The sequence below is a fragment of the Chenopodium album genome, chromosome 9 (genome assembly GCF_948465745.1).
Source record: "Chenopodium album chromosome 9, dcCheAlbu1.1, whole genome shotgun sequence".
Classification (NCBI taxonomy): Eukaryota; Viridiplantae; Streptophyta; class Magnoliopsida; order Caryophyllales; family Amaranthaceae; genus Chenopodium; species Chenopodium album.
Window position 1 is genome coordinate 29,378,956 of NC_137842.1, and position 26,029 is coordinate 29,404,984.

The following is a 26,029-nucleotide window of genomic DNA, read 5'->3' on the forward strand; positions in this document are numbered from 1 at the left end:
TCACTCACTTGGCATTTATGTTTCTCGGGCACGGTACCGAGCACTCGATAAGAGACGTAATCCGAGACGTGTTCTTATCAAAGACATTTTCGTATCAAAGACATTGGAACACTTGCCCATTTGTAAACTTTTATTTATTTTTTGCTATTTTAATCTCTTGATGTCACTCAAGATTTTTAAATTGCATAATTTGCACACCATCCCATCCCAAGGTTAGGTAGATATGGGTTGAAAAATGAAAGGTCTATCGTTAGACGAGGCTCAAAGTGGTTTATCAAGAAAGGATTGTATATTTGAAGGGTGAAATGTGATACAATGTGGCTACAAGGGGTGCCTCAAATCATTGGTATACCTTGTGCTTAGTTTGACATGGATTTTTTTTTTATCTTTATTTTTTATTTTATTTTTTTTAATGCAATGCAATGCAATGATCATATGCAAGGAAACAAATGCTCATTTTATTAAAAAGGGAATAAGAAAGAATCTACAAAATTAATATAAGGGAAAAGAAAGGTGTCTATGCTAGACTTATTGTGTAAAGGAAAAAAAGGAATAGAAAAAAAAAGGTCATGAAATATTGTCGTTGCAGCTTGCCTCTTGTCTTGTGTTGTTTGCTTCATCATCACCTAGTCTTCTCGTTAGCTAGAGGCAATGGGATCTTATTTGCTTATATAAGATCTTGAATGAGATTTTGAAACCTGTACCATTCATCAGTAGTATGACCACGTCCTCGATGGTACTTGCAATAAGAGTTGGGATTCCATCTCGAAGATCGATTTTCTGGCGTTGGATCCTCGGTAGGGCCAATAGGTTTGATTAATCCTCGATCATAGAGACGATCGAAAGCAGCATCGTAGGTCATTCCAATGGGTGTGAACTCTCTCCTGGGTTTCCTTTTAGATCCTTGATTGTCCATGGCTAAGACACCATTATGGTCAAAGGTACTAACATTATTACTAGAGTGAGCGTTTTCGAAAGAAGAAGGATTTTCGTTCTTCTTTCCTTTCCAGCCACTGTGGTTACTATTGTTAGTAGCTTTTTGTTTTGCGAGGTCATCTTCGATTTCAATTCCGATGTCATAAACGGCTTTGAAAGTATTCAAATTATGTTGATATTTTAAATGCTTCGAATACTTCTCTTGGAGATTCTTGATAAACATCCTCACAGATTCTTTTTTGAAGGGCACCTCAATCATCTTAGCGAAAGTTTCCCTCCACTTGTTGAAGAAAGAAGTAAAACCTTTATTCTCTTTTTGTCTTAGCATTTCAAGTTGTCTATAATCGGTTTCGACTTGAATGTTACACTTGTATCTATTAATGAAAGCGTTTATAATAGCATCCCAAGTAGAGGTTTTCTCTTTATCAAGAGAAAAGAACCATTGTTGACAAACGGTTTCAAGAGATAAAGAAAACAAGGAATGAATGACTTTCCTATCGATCCCCTTAATGTTCATTATAGTTTCAAAGGCCCTTAAGTGAAGATAAGGATTATCTGTTGCTTTGAACTTAGGAATGTCAATAGTATTGAAATTCTGCGGAAGAAGCTCCTTGTCCACCAAGACCCCTTGTGAACTAATGCCTTGGAATTTGTAGTCACTAGATAGCTTGCTCAAACTTTCTTGCATGAGCTCCATTTGTTGTTGCTTCATAGGGTCATTGATTTTGAAGGTTAAAGCCTTCAATGCCTTAGTCACGTCAGTCAATTAATTCCTAAGCTCGTTGACTTCTTCTTGAGTTGCCATTATCTTTTTAGCTTTCCTCTTTTGACGAATTGGTTTATCAAAAAGTAAGACTTGAATAAAGGTGTTGTCCTTGATTAATCGCTCTTCTCTCCTTGACCAAGTATTGTGGAAAGGGAAATTAGGGATATTGACTGTTAATTATTTGACTCAAACTCTATTCAACATGCAATGGATCGAAGAAGGTAGAAAGAATGAAATTTGGTATATGGAGAAAGATGATGTATATGGAGAGATATGAAAAATTAGGAATAGAATGTACCCCCAACTCAAATGACGGAAAAAAAAAAAAAAAAAAAAAAAAAAAAAAAAAAAAAACCGACTCATGCATGAACCTAAGACATGGTCATGGTGACATATACACAAAGTGTGTGCTAAGACTAGTGAGTGTAGGTGACATGTTAAGACTTGTGTCATGACCATGTGGCTTGACTATGTGACTAGACTCCAACAAAGACTAAGTTATGACCTCACGTATATACATTAAACTGGACAGGCTGTGGTATTTTAGTCATAACTTTTGAGCTCTGACTCTGATTGGGATGAAACCAACTCCAAATTAAAGATACAACTCGGGGCTACAGATCCATAGGTTGTAAGACTCTTAGTTCTTCCTAGAACTCCGGCTATGACCAAAACAAGTTGACGTTTGTGCAGTCTACGGGAATAAAAATCCGGGTTGACTTAAAGGGACTATGACTCGATTTTTAGACATATTTATTAGCTTAAATTAATTAATTAATTAAGAAAAGTCCTTTAGTCATTAATTAGTTTATTAAGACTTATTTACAAACATAATTCAAACAAACGGTTAGGAAAAAACACATAGAGTATGCACAAGCAAGGAATGCACAAGTAGTCAAGTAGTCACAATATGATGCAATGAGTTTGCAACCTAACCATGGCTCTAGTTCTCTAAAGTTCGGGATATGGGTAAGTCAAAGAGGGTCCATGGTTAATTGTCCGGATGCACCGCGCGGAAGCCTAACCGTGTAGGGTTGGCGCGAGTGGATGGGACACCGCGAGTTTAGAAAAACTCGCTTCCATGGTTTGGTGAATTCAACATTCTCGGATGTACCCTTTGTTGTTCAGAGCATTCAACCAGGTAGATGGAGCATGAATTCCCAAAGGGTTATGTCCATATGTAGAACACATATGGCTTTTAGAAAAGTGAGAAAAACTCAATCAGGAAGTAGGATCGAGCAAACAGTGCTAAAAACTTGTCGAAATTAGAACGCATATTTCTGGCTCAGTGTTGGAAGAACTTGGCGCCAGCAAACAGAGGCCAGCGCCATAATTTGGCTTTAGCGCTTGGCGACAGAAGTTGTCGCCTAGCGCTAAAGTCAAATAATTGGCGCTAGACTTTATTCCCTGACGCTAGTTCCTACATGCCTCAGCAGCTTTCTGTGCTCGATAAAATTTTCTAGTTTCGCGCAGCATTATTTCGATCCTAGTTGTGAAAGATATTCCTCAAATTTCCTACGTGTAAAAATCCTATGTTTTAACTCATTACGGATGGTCTTTCCAATGTGATCTTTTTTATGCATATGACAATAATGTTAATCAAAATTACGCACATGAAATACTTAGAAATTTTCAAGTCTCATCCACTCACTCTAAATCGTTGCCGAAATAAATTTCAGGAATTAAAATAGAAATCCTCCCCAATGGAGTCGCCAAAAAACTGTAGGGAATATTTCAAACATCACCCCAAACTTGAACCCCACTGTGATCATACACTAAAGTACGGTGGCGTCCAAAAGGAAAGAAGATAGAGCAAAAGAGTCGCCAACATGTTTTAGGAACTTGTAAACCGTTCACAGGGTGTAGGTTACACCCCTTAACGATCCAGTAGATCTTCAACTCCAATAGGTCTGGAACCATGATTGGTAGTTCAAGGATGAAGGTACAAATCCAACCTAAAAGAGATTGAACCTGCCCTAATAATAGGCCTCTACTTTATTCTGATCGTATTCATGTGCGCTTTCTGACTAACATGCAATCAATACGTTTAACCCTAAACTTATTTATCTATGTTGGTTGAATATTAATGCACAAATAAATCAATTATTGACGATCACTTGAATTATAATCATATTAATCCTAAACAATATTATTAATTATCTTATTAAGCGTGATTACAAGTACCAATTCCCTTTAAACATGCATAAAAGGTGTGATCAAGCAATAACAATAAATTAATCATCAAGCAACATAATAATAATCACAATAATCATGATAAAGCATAATAGGCATGATACTAACAAGATTAATAACAAACCCTAACATGTCACTAAGTTATAAAGATCAAAACTTTAACCCTAACATGATACTAACATGATATATTAGAAAGAATAGGAAGCATCGCAGGAATACCAATTGTCATATTTGATATTAGAAATTATAGTTATTACCCTAAACATGATACTAGGAAGATCAAAACGCCCTAACATGATACTAGGAATCGTAATAACCACCTAGACATGATTTCTATATCATAATATCAATAAATCAATTAAAGCACTTACTTGGATGCCTCGTATCTCTTTCTAATAACAAAATACACGCGTTAGTAACTTCAAGGAAAATAACAAAACAATAAATTAAATTAAATAATTGAAAGAGAGATTTGGGACCAAACTCTCAGAAATTAAAACCTTTCACGTCTAGGGCGAAGGCAACTTCGAATTATGCTAGGTGTTTCTTGGTCTTGTGATGAATGCGGAATTTTGTATAGAAAATTAGAGAGAAAAGAAGAATTCTTAAAAACAAGAAAACTAGAGAATATAAGAGAATTAGAGAGAATTGATGATAATTCGTGATGAAAAACGGAGGTTTTAGGAGGTTATTTATAGAGAAAATCAGCCAAACGGATAAAAAAACAAATCAGAGTTTCGACGAGGATAAAACAGATTAGCGCCAGACGCTGAACGTTAGCGCCAGGCGCTAATGTCTGTCGTCAGGCGCTAATTATTATTTTCACGCGTTTTTCTTAATTCAGATAAATTTAGCCGTACAGAAGGGCAAAATCGTATTTTCCTTAAAAACACTCTTTTATTCTGATTAAAACTCTAAAAAGTCAACCAAAGTCAATTTATCAATGCTAATTGAATTAGGAATGAAAAGAACCTTCTAGAAGAATCTAGAAGAATAAAATCAATTCTAATTGCATTAGGAATGATAAATCCATATTAGGCCATCCTCTAGATCATTGGTCCGCATATAAGTATCAAACCGGGCCCAGTTTAGTAATTTGGCCATAACTTCCTCATTATTCATCGGAATTGGGCTTATAATATATCGTTGGAAAGCTCTTTTCAAGCCCCATCCAACTACATCATTATTGAACCCTTGCCATGGACTAAACCAAACTGACTGTTTTCTTAAAATAGATTTTTCAAAAACAGAGAGAAGAGAAAAGAAATTAAAACTATCCGCAACACTAGACTTTCCACATTTTCACTTCATTCGATTATGATTCGACGCGAAAGGTACTCATCACCGGATTTGGTTTTGGGAAGACAGAAATGGGTATCTACATAACCTGACCTGTTATTATCCGAACCTAAACCCGAGACTCAAACCCGATAATATATATGACTAGACGTGAACCGACTCAAGCATGACTCAACCCAAACCCGACCCGCATAGGTTACGACATTAACCCAAATTGACCCGACTCGAGTTGACCCGACCCACTTTTACCCGACCCATTTACCCGAATTCATAGCTCTACTTTCACCTACCCCACTACCTTTATATTTTATTATTTTCTCCAATTTTTTCTAAAATTCTGTGCATGGACAAATGAAGCAAGTATTTTAAAACGGAGAAAGTATATCTTAATGATAAAAATTTTACTCGTACCTACCTTCCAATTGAAAACTAACAATAAAGATACGAATCAAGCGTAATTAACGCCAATACCGTTAACGGGACCCACCACAGAAACGAAGTGATGGTAGTTATGTAAATATGCCATGAATTTTTTTTTTTTTTTGTTTTGTTTTTTGTCCCCACAACATTTTCAAGTAATGAATGCGCACCGTGTGTAAAATCCCTCGCCTTTTGGGCATTATAAAACCAGGCCACCACTTTGGGTCTGAAAATCAGAACGAACTAAAACTACTACTCACTATTCACTTTCTTTCTCTTTTTCTAGGGTAAACAAAAGAAGAGCATTTCTTTTTTGTTGCCCCCCAAAAAATAGAAGTGTCTGTAAATGTTTATTTAAATCGCTCCACCATACTTTTCCTCCCCCATTGCTTTGTTCTCGCCTCTTTTACCTCTGCAAACCCGAGGATTCAGATTTTTACCCACAATGTGGTCGTTTAAGAAGCATTTGAGCCTCTGTTTAGTAGGGGTTTTTTTTATTTTTGGGTTTGAGAAGGTTGTTGCGACGGCATTAGGCAAGAAAACCGTCGCACATTGGAAACCCGCTACTGCTACTTGGTACGGTGAACCTAATGGTGACGGCAGTGATGGTGAGTGCGCTTACTTGCTTCTCAAATAAAATTTTAACTCTTCTTGCCTTATTTCCGCCGCTTTACTCTAGTAATTTTGACACAAGTATTGTCAACTTTTTATTGTTAATTGATTAGTGCAATAGTGCGTTAGCTTACATAATTTTTACTAATTGAGCATTGCGTTGTTATTTTAGTTAGTAATGTGAAAGTTCTTGTAGTCTTATCTATTGCATTTACTTTATATTCTAAGGGTCTAGCTTAGTTTCCTAGGCTAATAAATAAGTGTACATGACTTTATGTCATAAACTCCTAATTAATTCCACCAAAAAAAAAAAAAAAAAAAAAAAACTCCTAATTAATTGGTCCTACAAGCTATTCAAAAAAAAAAATTGCTCCTACATTGCTCGAATTATTACTGTATTGTAGAAGTAGTTACGAGTATTTTTAGTAAAAATAAAATTGCCCTGCCTTGTTTCCAGTGACCTTTTTCTAAGCGTGACTTACATACTTGTTAATGCAATAGTGCAATATTACTATAATAGGGCTTGTTTGTCCGTTGTTTTTTGTTTTCAGTTTTCAATTTTTAAGAAAATAAAAAATCAATAATAAGAAAAAAGTATGTTCACTTTTTAATTGTCAATTTTCAAAATTATCTTGAGTTTAATAAATTTGACTAATTTTTTTATTCAATATGACATATATTGTATGATTTTGAAAAACAAAAAACAAAAAATAAGAAATCGACAATGATGTCAAAGGAACCATATTAATGATATTTTAAATTATTAATAAATGTGATTTATAAAAGGTTAACATCTGATAATCAATTCTAACAAATAAACAAATAATTATAGGTAGTTTCATGTTTACATATTCATTGATCAAAGTAGTGGGGTAAATTTTCCATCGTACAAGAAACAAATTGGAACACCTAAATAAAAATGGAGTGAAATTAATCTTTTTTTTTTTTTTTTTTTTTTTTTTTGTAGTGATTTCAAACATGTTTAACTTTTGGATACATATAAAGAAAAGTTATAGGTGATAATTATCGAATTATAACTGCAATTTTTAGTGGAAATTTTTTAATTGCTACCATTACTTAAGTATTTTCTCTTACTGTTAGTAAAATTAATAAATTATTTACACTAATTTTCTTTTTAAATGAGGTACAGACTAGGAGGAACTAAAATTATGATGAGTAGTTAGCTACCAGTGCTCCGTAAAAGAGTAAATTATCTGCTTAGCTCTTTCTAGAATGAGAATCTATTGAGACTATTGTTAAATTGTTATACTCCTTAATATGGCTTAATATTATCCACCAAAAAAATAGAAGTTAATATACTAGACGAAGTGTTATCAGTAGCTCATATTACATTATCGAAGTGATTATTAGTTTTTCTTGATCTTAAACTAATTAAAATTTTCCTTGGCAAGTAAAATCTGCTTAATTAAGATAATACATGAGATAATTAGTGAATAATGAAGACGGAAAAATTGATGCAGGTGGGGCATGCGGGTACGGATCATTAGTGGATGTAAGACCATTTAAGGCACGTGTCGGTGCGGTTAGCCCGATCCTATTCAAGAAAGGAGAAGGTTGTGGGGCCTGTTATAAGGTCAAGTGTTTGGACAGTGAAATTTGTTCTAGGAGAGCCGTTACTGTTGTCATTACTGATGAGTGCCCTGGTGGTTATTGCTCCGGTGGAAATACCCATTTTGACCTTAGTGGTGCCGCCTTCGGTCGCTTAGCCGTTGCTGGTGAAGGTGGTCAGATTAGAAATCGTGGGGTCATTAATGTCATTTACCGAAGGTAACTTTCTTCTCTTTTTATTTGTTGTCTTGTTGAGTTGTGTAGTGTACTAGTGTTATATGAAAGCGGTTTAAGATCATCAACACTCGTGGTATAATTTTATAACACGGTGTAAAAACTCATCAAAAATATGTAATTTTTTACTACATTGGTAGTATAAAACTATATCATTTGATGGTATATACCATCACATGGTAAACAATTGCTTTGATCCCCGTAAAACATAAACCAATCAGGTCACAACATGTGGCCTGGTTATCATGTATCTTTTATTTATTTTTTTCAATTGCATTTTGAGAAAAAATTATAAAGTAAAAAATTATGAAAAAATTATCATAATTTTTCAATACCTATACACAGACGTCCATATTGATATAGTTTTATATATTGGAAAAATACACTTTAATAATCCCAACTATGGGCGATTTACCTACAATAATCCCAACTATTGTTTATTCTACAATAACCCCAACTATTAGGTCAGTTTTCCTCCATCAGTCCCAAACCGGTCAACAAAAGTCAACAACCTATTATTAACCACCACCTCCTGCCGCCCAACACTAAAACACCACCTTCTCCAGCCACCCAAGCCGGAAACGACTCCCACGACCTCCAGCCGCACCCCCGAAACCCCCAGCCACACCCCCAAAACCCCCAGCCGCTCCCACGAAACCGGCCAAACCACCCAAATCGCACCAGCCGCACCCCTGAAACCCCTAGTCACACCCCCGAAACCCTTAGCCGCACCCACGACCCCCAGCCGCACCACCGAAACCCCCTGTCGCACCACTGTAACCCTCAGCCGCACCCATGACCCCCAACAACACCCACGACCCCCAGCCGCACCACCGAAACCCCCATCCGCACCCACGACCCCCAGCCGCACCCCCGAAACCGGCCAAACCACCCAAATCGCACCAGCAGCACCCCTTCCTCCCTTCTCTCACCACCGAAACCGACGAATTTAGCAAGGGTGATCTGGGTTGGTGGTTGCGGCGGAGGAGAGAGAATCCAACGGTGGTGTTGGTGCACATCTGGGTTGGTAGTTGCGGGCTTGCGGCGAGGATGGACGGGGCTGAGGAAGGGGACGGTGTCCCGGTAGTCGGATTTGGGAATGAAGGGGTGGCTGTGGTGGCTGAAGGGAGGAGGGATGGTTGGGCTGTTTTTGTTTTTTTTTTAAAAAAAAAAATTATTAAGCCAATCATGTGTTGACATGTGGCATTTAAAAAACAAAAAAAAAAGTTTACCTTTTCAGCAGGTAACCGGTTTTTGGGACTGCTGGAGGAAAACTGACCTAATAGTTGGGATTATTGTAGAATAAACGATAGTTTGGATTATTGTAGATAAATCGCCCATAGTTGGGATTATTAAAGTGTATTTTTCCTTATATGTTTTTTAGAATTCATTTTTTACTACAGAAATTGCTTATTTTATTTAATTAACTTTACAAACATTAATTAGTTATTTTCAATAATAAAATAAAATATAATCATAATCAAATTAAGTGTATTATTAATACAAATAGGAGAGAGAAAGTGTGGTGGTAAACTTTTTTTATACTTAGGATAATTTTGGAGAAAGTATATTATATTGTGGTATAGATTACGTGAAGGAGTGAAAAAGTGGTAGAGAAAGAGGGATGATATAAATTTTTTATACCATGAGTGATGATGGTCTAAAAACTTTAAATGAAAGTGATTTTAGGACTCAATGCTCTTTGTGTATAAATATTTTCTCGGTTATATATTACGCTCTAGTTGACACATTTATTTAAATAAGTTTGTTAATGCAAAATTTTATTTAATTTTGTGAAAAGTGCCGATTTACTAGCAACTGTCATCTTAATTTTTTTTTTTTGAAAGATCTTTCATCTTACCTTAAAACATTAAAATTGTACACTTTATTTTTACTTGTCTAATGTTGGTTTAATTTATACTTGTAATAAGGGCAGATTTGGGAGATGGGTTATGTAATTTTGTTCTCATTTGTTTTAGCCTTTTTGACTGGAAGCATTTCTGACGTCTATTGTTTTGACTATTTTGACTTCATGGAGATGTACTGTGTTTAATGTACTCGCTGTTGACTGCTCTCTGCTCAATTGGTAGTTTTGTTGCTAACTGACTGAAAATTTGTTATGGAAAGCTTGTTTTATACTGACTCCATATTTTAATAAGTGTTATACTTATCAAATTCGATCGTGTTTTAATAGGTGTTATATTTTTTTTTTGACAAAAAACTACATTTTAATATTAGATTTCTTTATCTCATGATACCCACCCAAACCCACTACTACTTTTTTATTATAACTTTCGGCTATTTCACCAAATGTCACTAAGAACTTACAAAATTCACTAAATAAAAGTTTTCAAAATTCACCAAATGCCACTGACAAACAATACAATAAAACTTCGTGCCACTAATAACATATGGACGTTAGTTTTCCGTTAATGCAATTCTTATTTCACCAAATGTCATTATTTTGGAAAATTATTTAACCAAATGCCATTAATTTTTAAAATTAATACACAATAATTATTTATTTTAATGAATAAATAATACTTTTTTCGATTTTCGCGACGAATATTGTTCGGACAAAGTTTTAGAGGTCATTTTGACCCTTTATGAGTAAAATTAAACTTAAAATTGGCCAAAAAAAAACGTAAATATCCCGTTTTGCATTTTTTTTCCGAAAAAAATATACGATATCAACATAAAAAACGGGGTACATATGTTTATTTAGTCAATTTCGAGCTTAATTTGTTACCATAAAGGATCAAAATGACCCCACAACCTTACCCGATCAATTTTGATGATTAAAAAATAACGACACGCTAATCGAAATATTTTTCAACACACAAAACGGAGCATTTACGTTATTTTTTTTGTCAATTTCGAGCTTAATTTGTACCCATAAAGTTCAAAATGACCCCCAAAACTATACCCGAGTAATTTTTGCCACGAAAATAAAGGAAAAAAATTATTTTTTTTAATTAAAATAAATAATTTAAATGCATGACACATGTCAAGATTTAATCCTAATGACAATCGGAGTTAACGACCATAAGTCATTAATGACAATTGGTGAATTTTGTAAAAGTTCAATGTCATTTGGTGAATTTTGAAAACCTTGATCACATATGGTGAATTTTTTAAGTACTGGCATTTGGTGAAATAGTCGTATAACTTTCTTCACACATTCATTACTTTTTAATAAACTATTAACCCCACTATATTTCTCTTACAATTAATTAATTAATAATTCAACCACTCCAATTACCTCTTATTTTATTTAAGTCAATTAAATTGTCTAAAACTATATAACGGTCAAACTGTAACACTTATTAAAACACTAAGGGAGAACTTCAACTTCGTATAAATTATCATTGTTATTATACTTCTTATTATATGTATAATTCTTTTTTATTGATCCATATCATTAAGGGGTAAAATAGTAAAACTAATGAAATTTTTTGTTCTCCGTCAAAAAGGTGAAAAACTATATGTGAGTCTGTGACGACCAAAGTCTTTGCCTCACTATATTATAATCACCCAATTGTTACTTAATAATGCTAATTTTTAAATATAGTAACCTACTATGGGCTTGTTCTCGTACATTTATTTTCATTTCAGCTCGCTCAGTTAAGTTCAGTTCCTAATTTCCTTCTCTTATAAAATATTTATTTCAGTTCATTTCAGCTCAGTTCAGTTCAGCTGAGTTCATTCAATGAGAACATACCCTAAGTCATATTAAGATGTTGGCCCTGTTTGGGAGAAAGCTAAAAGCTGAAGTTGATAGAGTTAGCTGATTTTGACTAGCTGATTTTATTAACTGATTTGACTATCTTATTGTATTAACTGATTATATAAAAGTGTTTGGTAAATAGTTGATAGCTTAAAGGTGATTGAGTATGTGAAATGACCAATAAGCTAATTGTGGGGTAGGTAGTTTAGATAGGATTTTAAATTAAATGAGGTTATAAGTGTCATTTCACAATAATTAATGAATAAGCTAATTGAAAAAGCTCCTAAAATGAGCTTTTTCAAAAGGAGTTTATTTAGTGGAATAAGCCCTTTCAATAAGCTTACTATCAAACACTTGAATTAGCTTGTTTGACTAGTCAATCAGCTAAAGTTAGTCAAATAAGCTAATATACCCCCAATAAGCTTACTACCAAACAAGGCCGTTAACTAATGCTTTTTTCTTTGTCCATAACACAAGTAATTTACAAATGTACAGGCAATGAGGAAATACAAGTTGATATCCTATATCAACATAACTTATTGATATAAGGGCATCAGTGTCTTTTCAGTCATTAAATAAGGGGCAAAATCGTCGACACAAGGACTGCCCACACATCCCGTTGAACAATACCCCGTTTCGAGGACAGACGATGTTGGAGAGCTGTCAACTATTGCTCTCTGCAATTCACCATCTCTGAAATTGCTCCAGCTCACCCACCATCAATAACTCAGCAATTTCGCAACCTTCAATCCTTTAATCACTCAGTAGTTTCACTTTGTTCAGCCCATTTCACCATCTTCAATTACGAACAACTTCAATTCAGCTCCGATATGTCGATTTCACGAACCCAGACCACACAATAATTAGTTAAAGGATGGATTCGGATACCGAGGTTGAACTTTGCAAACGGGCGACCAGAAAATCAAACCAGATCTATCGGAAAATCGCCATGAAAGTACCCCCTCTATCTCTGTATATTTGTTTCTCTCTCTTCTTTTCTTTCAAGCAAAGGATTGGCCACAATAAACACTTGACGGCGTTAACTTCACCGTGACACATTTGACTCATAAAACGGGGTCCAGCTCACCAATAGTATTAAACAATTAATAAATTACAAAAAGTAGGTATCATAATTGCAGAAATGCCATTATATCAACAAAACTTGTTGATATAGGATATCAATGGGGTTTGGCTCACAGACAATTACTACAATAAAATTATGGCCATTATAATGAAATTTATACCCTTGATTGTAATTATATAAATTAGTACCTTTGATTAAGTTGACCAAAAAAACAACAACAATAAAAAAAAAAAAAAAAAAACTTTTAACTGTTTTTTTCCAAAAGTAAACTACTCTATCTTGTACCGAAACTTCAATTGCTAATTCTCTGCAAATTGTGAACAGCCAATAAACCCGTTTTCAGGAAATCATATTCTGAACATTAATCAAATTAAAAAATACATAGACAATGGTAATTTAATGTGACCAACAAGGTAACAAGAGTATTTATGTACTGTATAAATAAAAAGTAGGAAAAAAAAATTATACTACGGAGTAGTATTTTTTTAATAGACATAGAATGGAATGAAGTTTTCCATGGATGGTACTACGTTTAAATTTTGATCTTGAAGCATAAAAAGGAAAATGCATGGTTTTTATACTATAAAATGTTTAATTTTTTGGGGAAAAGAAATCTCTTACTAGTTTAGATTTTAAAAACTAATTTTTTAAAATGAAGTAGTTTTTTTTTTTTTTTTTTTTTTTTTTTTTTTTTTTTAAGTCATAATGAATGGATAAGACGTTCTTAAAATAAAGGGTTGAGATTTAATGTCATTATAATGACCACAATTTTATTGTAGTCATTGAATAACCTTCCTTTTTTATAGAGCAAAATAAATAATTACTAATTTGTTTGAATTTTTTAAAACATTTTTTTTAAAATTTTTGTGCTAAAATTTGTTACACATTTAGATTAAATTCCTAATATCAAAAGATAATATTTTATATTTAATTAGTTTAAACTTAAAAATTTCATTCGCCAATTTTGCTTACGTGGCATTTGAATTATTTAATTCTGAAAGAAAATAATAATCTCTTATTTGATTGGCTACAACTAAAATTTATAATCCTACATAGCGCTCTAAGAAAATTAAATCCTACGTGACTCTCTAAAAACTCGGGAAAAAAACTCCCCTTTAAATATATATATTAGATTATCTTGTTTAATAACGTTATGAGCCTTATGGCTAATAATTTCGTGCTTAAATATATTTCTAACTTAAGTTTCTATAAAAATTATAGGACACCTTGTAAATATCCTGGAAAGAAGGTAGCCTTCCATGTAAACGAAGGCTCGACTAATTATTGGCTTTCTCTTTTGGTGGAATTCGAAGATGGAGATGGTGATGTAGGTTCAATGCACATAAGAGAGGTAATGTGTTCATGCGTCACTTCATACATTTTTCCTATAATAATATTAATAATAATTAATAGTAATAATAAGGAAATCTTGATTTTTACCGCCTCTAAAAAACCACTTATTTGCTTTTATCACCTCTATAAAAAAATGGTTTATTTTAATACATCACAAAAAAAAAAAAAAAAGAAAAAGAAAATTGACTTGTAATATCAATCACCGCCAACTAACGGATTCCGTCCATAAATCCGTTAACAAGATCTACTATATCCATGTGTCACCATATTATTGGGTAAAAAAATTTTAAAAAAAAACTAATAATATGGCGACACGTGAACATGGTAGGTCCCACTAACGGATTTATGGACGGAATCCGTTAGTTGGCAGTGATTGGTGGTAAAAGCCAACTTTTATTTTTATGTGGTGGTAAATAAAGCTTTTTTATGAAGGTGGTAAAAGCAAATTTTTTGTTTTTTTTGCAGGTGGTAAAAGTCAAAATAACCTAATAACATTAATAATGCCTCGTTTTTAGTTTTTATTCAATACTAGTATAAGCGTATATCTCTTATTATGATTGTGTTTTGAAGACAATATATGGATAATAAGAGTTCCGTTAATGGTTGTAGTGAGAGATTAACTTGTTTGTAAATTTCTTGCTACGACTAACCTGATCATTTTATAGACATGATAAAAAGATACTTAACATACAAACAGGATTTATGTTTAGTTTTTTATTTTATTTTTAATTTTTTTGGGTGTGAGTGTGTGTTGACTGGATAAAACAGTGTTAAAGTTAAAATAAAGAAGTATGTAATGAGAGAAACTATAAAGTAGAATAAAGTTTCTATTTTTGAGTTCAAAAGATCCATTTTAAAAGATAATTTGTTAGTGGTTCACTAGTTCATCCATCATAACAAAAGTTGCATCTTTTAATCTTTGGTGTCTAAAAGCACTGAACAAAAGCAATGGAAATCTGTGAAGGCAATATCTTTTCATTTCTAGTAGAATATATTTCATGAAAAATATAAAAAAAGGTAGCTTTTGTGTAATACAAAATTAAAACATATATATAATCCCAAATATCACGGAACAAAGTTTGTAATTCCACCAAATCAACGTTCTCAAGCTACAATTAATCAATTATTATAACTAAAGAAGATTAGAAAAAAAAAAGTGTAGTTGTTCAGAAGAAGAATTAAATTTGTCAGTTTTGGTCGTGAAAAAGTGTAAATGCGCAGTGTGCGCAATATAGCGTGTATTACTGTGTATCATGTTTGTTTAGCTATAATTTGCTTGACCCTCTTTGCTAAAGATTTTCAGTGGGAGAACAAGCAAAAGGACCCTACTTTTCTGTGTGACTTTTTACATCAAAGCATCACCTTCCGTTTAAATCAAATAATAGCCTCTCTTATTCATTCTGAAATGGAAAAATCATGTATTGCCGGTATACTCCTTCCGCTTAGGGATGTCAATGGAGCGGGGTGGGGTGGGGCGGGGCAGATGTTGGCCTTGCCATCCCTATCTCTACCTAACATTTTCATCTCATCCCCATCCCCATCCCCATCCCCGCGGTGGATCCAATATTCATCCCCATTCCTGCCCCGGCGGGTTTAACTCCAAAACCATCCCCGCCCCACTGACATCCCTACTTCCGCTCATAAATAATCGTTTCAGTTTTACTTTTATGTTTACTACAACTTAAAGTAATATTTAGCCATTATATATCTAATTATTTAAACATATTACTATGAAGTAACTAAACCATAAATCAGGTGTGCAATTCGGGTCAGATTTGTGTGTAGTCGGAGCTAAGCTTCCGTGAACCGAATTGGGCAAACTCAAAAGAATAAAAATAAATTATTGTACTATGAAATAAATGGAATTTTACATAGCAATAACATTCTATAGACATACGATTAATGTAAATGTCAAAACATCTCTTTAAAACTTTACCCTTTTATCTTTTTTCTCATTGTGTTTGAAAATTGTGTAAAAACTCCCATGTAGAATACAGGTGTGTTTTGAAGGTGTATCTAATTGTTTAATTACTAATGATTTCTTGATCGAATGTAGCCTTTGATACAATATATTAACATAACATAGGTAGCTAATTTATTAGTATAATGACCTAGCTCATGTGCATCATTATTATTATAACCAAGTCAAGTTCGCGACTTGATTATTAAACTAAGCTTCCCATAACTAATCAAATGATCAGTTTCAGAGAAGCAGAAAATTGCCAACTATGTCTGACGAAAGTATTTAACTTCTAATGTAAAAAATTAAATGATGGCTTCTTAATCCATTAATTAACTGTTTAGATTCCCCCTAAATAGAAGGGTTTGGATTAGAGACGTTACTTAAAAGTTTATTGATTAAGAAGCCGTTCTCATGAGCAAAACAACGTATCTAAGTTATTTTTTCCAGAGTTTTAATACACCCAATTAAAGATTTACCCTATTTCGTTATCTCTAGTAGTCTACTAGAAAGTGCATTGTAATGAAATATAGTTAGACAAAAGAACTAGCTGCAAATAAGGTTTTCATGATGCACCATCAAATGTCTTCTCCACTAGAAAAAAGGCATAATAATAATGAGACAAAAATTTATACTAATTTTAGCATCCTACCTTTACTTTGGAACTTGACGTAATTTTCCATAAATTAATAATATCTATGTAAACAAAAGGATGATTTAAAATGAGTCAGGTAGATTATTCATTGGCCATATTGTACATGATTATAATTGTGAATCCAATTGTAGTAAAATCATTCTTTCTTGAGGTTCGAATTTGGGGATGTCTCAATGTCATGTTAAATGTATTTTATTTCAAAAACAGCACATATGGTCATATTCACATTAGTGACATACTATGACTTAACTTTTTCGAAAAATTATGTACACACGATGAGGATATTTTTACTCCGGTCATTTAAAATATGACTCGTATTTTTTTTTAATAATAAATAGTTTAATGATGATTTAATTTTCTTGAAAACTAATTCACATAATTAAAGAAATGTGGTATGATTAAGGCCATTATACAAGACTTACTATTGAGCATTTTACCACCTATATGGCTCCATACCACTCTAATATCCTAATCTATGTTTGACAAAAAGTGTGAGCTTCTTTGTCAAACGAGCTTAGTAAAATGAAACGGAGGAATAGGATTGCTTGTGCATTATGTTATGTTAGAATGTGTTATATGTGTACAAATGAGCCTTTTTCTTTTTCTTCTTTTGTACCAAACTACCAACACATTTGGTTTATCACTACTCTCTAGTTAAACTCAAACTTAAGTCTTTTTTCGAACAACGTTAACATATCCATTGTCCAAAACATTATTTTGATGTTATTTTTGAACAATGTTATTGGTTATAATCATTTTCTACTAGTACTTGTAATTATAAGAGTTGGAGCTTAAAGCTAACATGTGAGTGTCTTTGATTGAAATTGGTAGGCAACATCAAGTAAGTGGATTGAAATGACGCATTTGTGGGGAGCAAATTGGTGCATAATTGGGGGACCTTTGAAGGGCCCATTTTCGGTTAAATTGACAACACTTTCAACGGGAAGAACCCTCTCAACTAGGGACGTCATTCCACAGAATTGGTCACCGACAGCTACTTATACTTCACGCCTTAACTTCCTTCCCTAACTATCGTGTTCCATTCTCATGAAAGTGTCTCATACAAGACTTTGCCCCTTTTGAAGGATTGTGTAACATTCGTATGGGATGGTGCACATGCAACTTAATATCGTGTTTCATTATTGTCCATCTTTTTTTTTTTTTTTTTTTTTTGAAAGAAAGATGAAAAGTAGCATCTGATGCTCTTTCATTTTTCTTTGATTATCCCTCTCAAAGTCTTTGTAATTGATGCTTCTTTCTAGTAGGGTGATCTGGAAGGATTTGAAGGGAGCCCTCTCCTAAAGGAGGAGAGAGAGCGACAGCATGTGAGTCTTCTTTGTATGATACTATATAGTTGTAAGTTTGTGAGTTATTTATTCATGCTGTGTTTGTGTTTTTTTAATCATGAATGAGTAGCTTCAAGTTCAAATGTTAGTTGTGATTATGGATGAAAAATATAATATGTAAGACTATTTAATTTCATCATTCTAGCTGCCATTGACTTCTTCTTCGTTTGTGCTTTTGTATGGTGACCCACTAATTTTCTTTATAGCACACAATTTAGAAACAAACTAAGATATATTGTGCATCCAATGGATGCTTACAATTTTAGTGGGTCAAATAATGTGTTTGTCTACTGTTTGGGTGAAACAATGTGTTTAAGACTTTGACTTTGATCAGTGGATTGAAGATCGGTTTGGACCGTGTAAGATGACCCGAAGAATACCTACACAGAAGAGAACAACTGGCCTAGGGGTGTGTCTTAGGAAACCACTTCAGTTAGTGATGTCAAATTTCAAATCGAAATCGTTAACTGTCCGAAACAAATCGACCCAAATGAGAACCGAACCGATTAAAAACTGTTTTTTTGAAACCAAAAACCAACCCGAACCGTAAACCGAACCGATCCGAATAACGTCACACCGTATAAGAACCGAACCCGTTACTGAACCGAACCAGTTTTAAACCGAACTGAAATAAAACCGAGCCGAAAAAGAATCGAACTGTTTCTAACCCGAAACCGCTTTCAACCCGAAACTGTTTGAACCGGGATAAAAAAACGTTTACACCGAACCCTTAACTACCCGCGACCCGTTTGCACTGAACTATATAAACCGGACCGCTTACAAACCGAATCGTTTATGAACAGGACCACTTATAAATGAATCGGCTTACTATAAAGAGAATATTAAAATGAAGTTAAAAGGTGTTTTAAATGAAATTTAATTAAGCACACATGTTTACTACCGATCGAGCATTATTATTTTTCCCAACTTTTTTTTTTAATGTAATTATATGGATTAAGCAAAATAATCTTACTTTTTACAATACAAAGAACCATTAAGAATTTGAAAATTTATCTTAGTAAAAAAATTCTTCCTGCCAAATTAATATTAATTGAAAATTTATCATAGTATAGAATATCTTCTTGCCAAATTATTATCATAGTATAAAATATCTTCTGACCCGAACCGTAATTTAGTATACTTGAAATGGAACCGATCCAAATAACGTTAAACCGTAGAAGAACTGAACCAGTTATAAATTGAACCGAAAAAGAACCGAACAAGTTATGAACTAAACCAAAAAAAAACCAAACTAGTTATAAACTGAATCGAAAAAGAACCGAACTATTTCTAACCTGAAATCATTTCCAACCCAAAACTGTTTGAACCGGGATAAAAACCGTTTACACCAAACCGTTAACAAACCGCAACCCGTCTACACCGAACCGTTTACTACCCGGACTGTTTACAACCCGAACCGAATTAAAATCGCTCAAGAATAAACCGAAACCGAATCGAACCGATAACTATTTAAACCGAACTAAAATCAACCCGCGAGACACTTAAACCGATTTCGAACCTACCCGATGTAATACCGAACCGAACCCGAACTGTCAAACCGTTTTGACAGTACTACCTCCAGTGTTTAAGTTAGTATGTGAGATTGAAAGCTCAATGAGAGAATTTAATGCTTCCAAGTGTAGTAAATGAGAAGTGATTTGTAGATACCTTTGTTTATGTGGTTTTGGAGTATTTATACCTTACACAATACAAATATGGGCCCTAGTATTGATGGGCTGTTTTGGTCTATATGGCAAAGGGATAATTATTAATGGCTACACGTATTGATGGGCTGTTTTGGTCTATATGGCAAAGGGATAACTATTAATGGCTACACGGCTACACCCCCCTTTAGCCAAAACTGCCTACACCCCCCACCCCCCTCCGCCCGAAATTACCCTGTAGCCCCTACATTCCTCACGAACCACATTTGCTGCAAATACCCTACAAAAAAAAAAAAAAAAATGTACATCATTACTTGCAGTTTTCATTTTCTTTCTCTATATTCACTATCATCAGAACTTCAATAATTTGCAAAATTTCTAGAAGAAATCTCAAAATTAAGTATAACAATCAAGATATAAGGACGAAACTGTGCTAGATTATGCAAAACAACAACAAAAGTCACGCACAATCGTAAGTACGTTTGTTCATTTTTTGAAAATAAAATACAAACTCTAAGTTTTATTAATCTTTTTGTGATTTTCATTTTCAGGAAAAAAGAAGATACATCAAATGGCCAAAATGAATTGTTGTAAGTAATACAGTGTAATTTTACTAAACATTGGTAAAAAAAAAAAAAAAAAAAAAAAAAAAACAAGTAGAACGAAGTATTAATGTGTTTAATTATTTATATTTTTTTAGCGAAGTATGATCTTCAAGAGAGTAAAGAAGACAATTCTAGAGAAATGTAAGTGTTATTTACTTAATTTAAAAGTGTTTATTTGATGAATCACTTACATTATGGAGTTATGTAATTCTTAATTGATTTTTTATTTTTTAAATATGTGTATAAACGGAGATGATGATAATATTCCTATTCAATCAAGAGTAAATAAAATACAAAATTAGCGCTAATGTCGAGCGGTCCTGCTGAAAATGAAATGTTTCCAATACTAATGTATAATGATCATTTATAACTTACTAAATGTTCATATGCACTTCACTAGTCTTGATTTCTATTTTCATAAATATACATGTTTGTAGTTGTACATTTATATGTATAACAATGTTCATTTTATCGTAACCTTATGAACATATATAAATTTGTTCATGTGCAAATAATGAGCGTGTGCAAATATATTAATGTGATTCTTTTTCCATTTATGTACAAGTCATTATAACTAAGGATAATGAACATTTAGATTTTATAAAATAAATGATCAATCATCACAATTAGTTTATATTGAAAATTACTTTTCGATAAATGTTCATTTTTCATTTAGATAGATGTTCATTATGATATTAGTATATGATCATTTACATTCTTACTTTACATAGATCTACTAGGGTTCAGGCTTGAGAGAAATTTACCCTAGTTTTGTTTATGACCATTAACATATTAATGAATGTTTTACTGGTATTTAAACATATGTGCATTTGAATTTAAATACGTACATGTTCATTCTCATATCAAAGATATCCACATGGAACTTGAACTATGTTGGAATTTTTATTGAACTTGTGTTCATGTTTCCATCTCCCTTTTATTTTGTCAAAATGTCATGATTAATTTAAATTAATTAAATTAATAGTGAGTGATTGCCCTTATTATTTTATTGCACCAAGTTAAACCAATTTTAATAATGAATGGTTCTTGGAAATAATTTTGGTTGTGTGCACTTTTTGTGAAATTTTAATTAAAGTTGGACTTGTTTAATTTTTCATTTTTGCTCACTAAATTAGTTCTAAAAATTAATTTAGAATTAATAAATTAGTCATGCAAAAACTTGGATTTTAATCCCGAGAGTGTGGCACGCAAAACCAAGCCCGCTTGCATGTGGCTGCCGAGGTGGGCTGCTTAGTGTGCGCCACACAGGGAAGCGTGGCTGTGTGTGTGCCTAGCCATGGTAGTTGCACAGTAGCACAGGCCGAGCAATAACGTGATGTGGCGTGCAAGCAGCCATGGGCATGTGCCTAACAACAGGTAATCCGTAGCAAACGCTACTAGATCGACCTACCTAGTGCTACGTGGGGTGGTGGAGGCACATGCACCAAGTCACATTGCATATGGAACGCATGTAGTGTGTGAACCACTTGAGTGCGGTTGGCTTTATGTTGCTTATTTTGCCGTTTTAATTATTTTATTAATTTAATTTGTTTTTAATTATTTTAATAAATATTGGAGGCTAGGCCTCGATTTTTGAGCGGCATTTGGAAAATTTAATTTTGGCAAATAATTGGGTTTACCAGCTTAATTAATTGGATTAATTAAGATGGATGCGGAATTTAGTGGGAGCTTCAATAATTAATTGCATTAAATTACATAATTAATTAAATAACTTTGACTATTTTTAATTAGGCATGTTAATAGGATTAACGATGTAAATTAGTTAATAGTTTACGCGCGTTTTATGCATTGTTACCTGTTTTATCGTTGTAAAATGCATGGGTGTAGGGAATAATTTCAAGCGTTAACCCCCTAGCTTGAACCCCACTGTGATCATACACTAAAGTACGGTGGCGTCCAAAAGGGAAGAAGATAGAGCAAAAGAGTCGCCAACAAGTTTTAGGAACTTGTAAACCGTTCACGAGGTGAAGGTTACACCCCTTAACGATCCAAGAGATCGTCAACTCCATAAGGTCTTGAACCAAATAAGGGTTCGGGGATGAAGGTACAAATCCAACCTAAAAGAGATTGAACCTGCCATAATAATAGGCCTCTACTTAATTCTGATCGTATTCATGTGCGCTTTTTAATTAACATGTAATCAATAGGTTTAGCCCTAAACCTGTTTAATCTATGTTGGTTGAATTTAATGCACAAATAAACTATTATTAGCGATCACTAGAAATTATAATCAAATTAACCCTAACAAGATTATTAATTATCTTATTAAGCGTGATTACAAGTACCAAATTCCCTTTAAACATGCGTAAAAGGCGTGATCAAGCAATAACAATAAATATATCAAGCAACATAATAATAATAATATCATGACAATAAAAATTATAATAATCATAATAATAATCACAAATAAAATAATGATTATCAAAATAATAATAATAATAATAATAATCATAATCATCATAAATCATAACAATTATAATCATAATCATGTTCATGTTAATATTAAAGCATAATAATAATAGCAAGATCCTAGGCATGATACTAACAAGATTAATAACAAACCCTAGCATGTCACTAAGCAATAAAAATCAAATCTTTAGCCCTAACATGATGCTAACAATCATAAATATTAGGAAGAACATAGGAAGCATCGTAACAATCATATTTAATACTTAAAATTACCCTAGACATGATACTTAGAATATCATAATAACAATATAAACATGATTTCTACATCATAATATCAATAAATCAATTAAAGCACTTACTTTGATGCCTCGTACCTCTTTCTAATAACAAAATACACACGTTAGTAACTTCAAGGAAAATAATAATCAAAACAATTAAATTAAATAATTGAAAGAGAGATTTGGGACCAAACCCTCAGAAATTAAACATTTCACGTCTAGGGCGAAGGCAACTTCGAATAAGGATAGGTGTTTCTAGACCTAATGTATGCGGAATTTTGTATGCGAAAACAAAGTTAGAAAAAGAAAGAATTGATAAATGATTAAGAGAATGAGAGGATTAATGAATGATTGCGAATAAAAACTGATTGTAGGCGAATGTTAATTAAAACTGATTGTTGATGATAACTGGTGAATGAAAACGGAGTTTTTAATACGTTATTATAGAGAAAATCAGCCAAAAAGATAAAATAAACAAAACAGAGTCTGACGCACGAAAAACAGAGCTGGCGCCAACCCTGGCTAACTAGCGCCAAGCACCAACACTAGCGCCAGGCGCCAGGCCTGGTTCCAGGCGCCAATGCCTGGAGTCAGGCGCCAAGCCTGTTTTTAACGCGTTTTCGAAAATCAGATAAGTTTGCCGTACTGGAGGATAAAATCATATAATTTCCTCGAAAATGCTATTTAATTTTAATTAAAACTCTGAAAAGTTAACAAAAGTCAATTTATCAATGCTAATTAAATTAGGAATGAAAAGAACCTTCTAGAAGAATGTAGAAGACTAAAACCATTCCTAATTGAATTAGGGATGATAAATCATATTAGGCCCTCCTCTAGATCATTGGGCCGCATATAAGGCTCAAACTGGGCCCAGTTTAGTAAATTGGCCATAACTTCCTTAATATTCATCGGAATTGGGCTTATAATATATCGTTGGAAATCTCTTGTCAATCCCCATCCAACTACACTACTATTGGACCCATATCATGGACCAACTAAACTAGATTGGCTGTTTTCTTAAAATAAGTTTTCAAAAACAGAGAAGAGAAAAGAAATTAAAACTTTCCGCAACACTAGACTTTCCACACTTTCACTTCATTCGATTATGATTCGACGTGAAAGGTACTCATATTCGGGTTTGGTTTTCGGGAGAAACAAATGGGTGTCTACAGAAGCCCCCACTTTGTCCGAGTTTGGAGAAACGCAAGTTTCGAAAACGAAAGTCAAAGTAGCAATAGGGACGGAGAATGATTCAGAACGTTCTGCGATCCTAAATCACTCTTGTAACGCCGATACCTGCAAAACTAGCGTTAGTTAAACAGATAAAAGAGCTAAGAAACACGTATCTTGCACCGTCGAGCATACGTCTCTGAAAGTAACCGATTGCTTTGATGACCTCCTTAAAGCTAGAGAACGCCATCCCGCTTGAAAACCGCTACGCTTGTAACTGCTTCCAATTTGGAAGATTGCTTCGCCTGAAACGATCCTCCTCCGCATTGATAATATTCCACGTCCAAGGGAATACTATCGAAGATTGCTTCTCTTGAAACAATCCTCAGTTGTTTGTGACAACTCTCCACAATCTAGGGAACGCCACCTTGCTACTTCAATGTTCACTCGTCTCTGAACAAAGAGCTTCTTTTTGATATGTTCACGCGTCTCTGAACAAAGAGCTTCTTTTTGATATGACTCCAATTTCCGCTGTGACAGTCTTCGAAAAGATCACTGCTTTTTAATCCTTAATGCTGCTATGCCAGTACGTCGGCGCTTTGCAGCTTATGAACCAGTATGTCGACAATCCTCTTGTATTTGGGAATAGTTGCCAACAGAACTCTTGTATGATGTATGACAATCCGATTTAGGGAAAGTTGTCAATGCCACGTAACAATCCATCCTTGGAAATGTTGCCACGACAATCTGTATCTCGGAAAATTTTCCAAAATCCAATTTTTGGGAAAAGTTGCCAATGCTTCGTAACAATCTGTCATAAGAATTTTGCTACGATCGACAATCCACATCTTGGAATATAACTCTTGAAAGCAATCCACCTTGGAAATTTTCCAACGCTATGCGACAATCCTTTTGGGAAAATATTGCCACTATTGACAATCCGCGTCTTGGAACATTTGCAAAAAAGAGTCGACCGACAATCCACTTCGGGAAAATTTGCCACTCACTGAAATGAATGACATTCCACGTTGAGGAACTTTGCCGAAATTTATGATGAATAGAGTCCTACAACAATCCTTTGGGAAATTTTGCCATAGGGAACTGGGTGCATGACAATCCAATCTCGGAAAACTTGCCAACGAGCCGATGAATTTATGACAATCCGAGCTTGGAAAAACTTGCCAAACAAAGAAGGAGCACGACAATCCACGCTTGGAAACTTTGCCAGAGATGACAATCCAATCTTGGAAAAATTGTCGTTGAAGAAGATGCACGACAATCCATATTTTGAAATATTGTCAGTTGGGGGTGACAATCCAATTTTTGGAAAACTTTGTCGTTTAATAAGAATGCGCGACAATCCATATTTGGAAATATTGTCGTTTAAGTGCTTGCTTTTGAACCGATTGTAATGAGCCAGTGTTTTAGGCGCTTAAGCTAAGTGAGACGATTTTTTGTCTGGTCAATCACTTACTACGATTGTAATCGAGCCGACTACTAATCATGTCAAATTGCTTATAGGGGCTAACTGGCGTACCAAGGAACCCGAAATTGCTGCATAAGGTCGAAATCACCTTTCTGAGAGGCTTCGAGCTCTGTCGCTGCTGAAATATCTCTGGAGCCAAGAATTGGAGTAGGGTCTTCCCTATTCTGCTGCACCTGTATTTATTTTGACTATAGAACTTTGCCAATATTTTTAAATTATCTTAGGGTTGACCTAATCTTTAA

The 26,029-nt window shown here is 33.8% G+C and overlaps 1 protein-coding gene across 1 annotated transcript; it reads left to right on the forward strand.

Moving 5' to 3' along the window:
* Positions 1-5,831: 5,831 nt before the first annotated feature.
* Positions 5,832-18,312, forward strand: LOC145558496 (expansin-B3-like). The gene is made up of 4 exons (XM_081619761.1): positions 5,832-6,222; positions 7,708-8,014; positions 14,062-14,191; positions 17,640-18,312. The coding sequence occupies exons 1-4, from the start codon at positions 6,060-6,062 to the stop codon at positions 17,835-17,837; spliced, it is 798 nt and encodes a 265-aa protein (XP_081475887.1). The 5' UTR covers positions 5,832-6,059; the 3' UTR covers positions 17,838-18,312.
* Positions 18,313-26,029: the final 7,717 nt, after the last annotated feature.

What these genes read in the sequence shown, in the direction of transcription:
- LOC145558496 (XM_081619761.1), top strand. Translation starts at nt 6,060, where the DNA reads ATGTGGTCGTTTAAGAAGCATTTGAGCCTCTGTTTAGTAGGGGTTTTT. An exon ending in TAATGGTGACGGCAGTGATG is followed by an intron (nt 6,223 to 7,707) that starts GTGAGTGCGCTT and finishes AAATTGATGCAG; the next exon opens with GTGGGGCATGCGGGTACGGA. An exon ending in ATTAATGTCATTTACCGAAG is followed by an intron (nt 8,015 to 14,061) that starts GTAACTTTCTTC and finishes TAAAAATTATAG; the next exon opens with GACACCTTGTAAATATCCTG.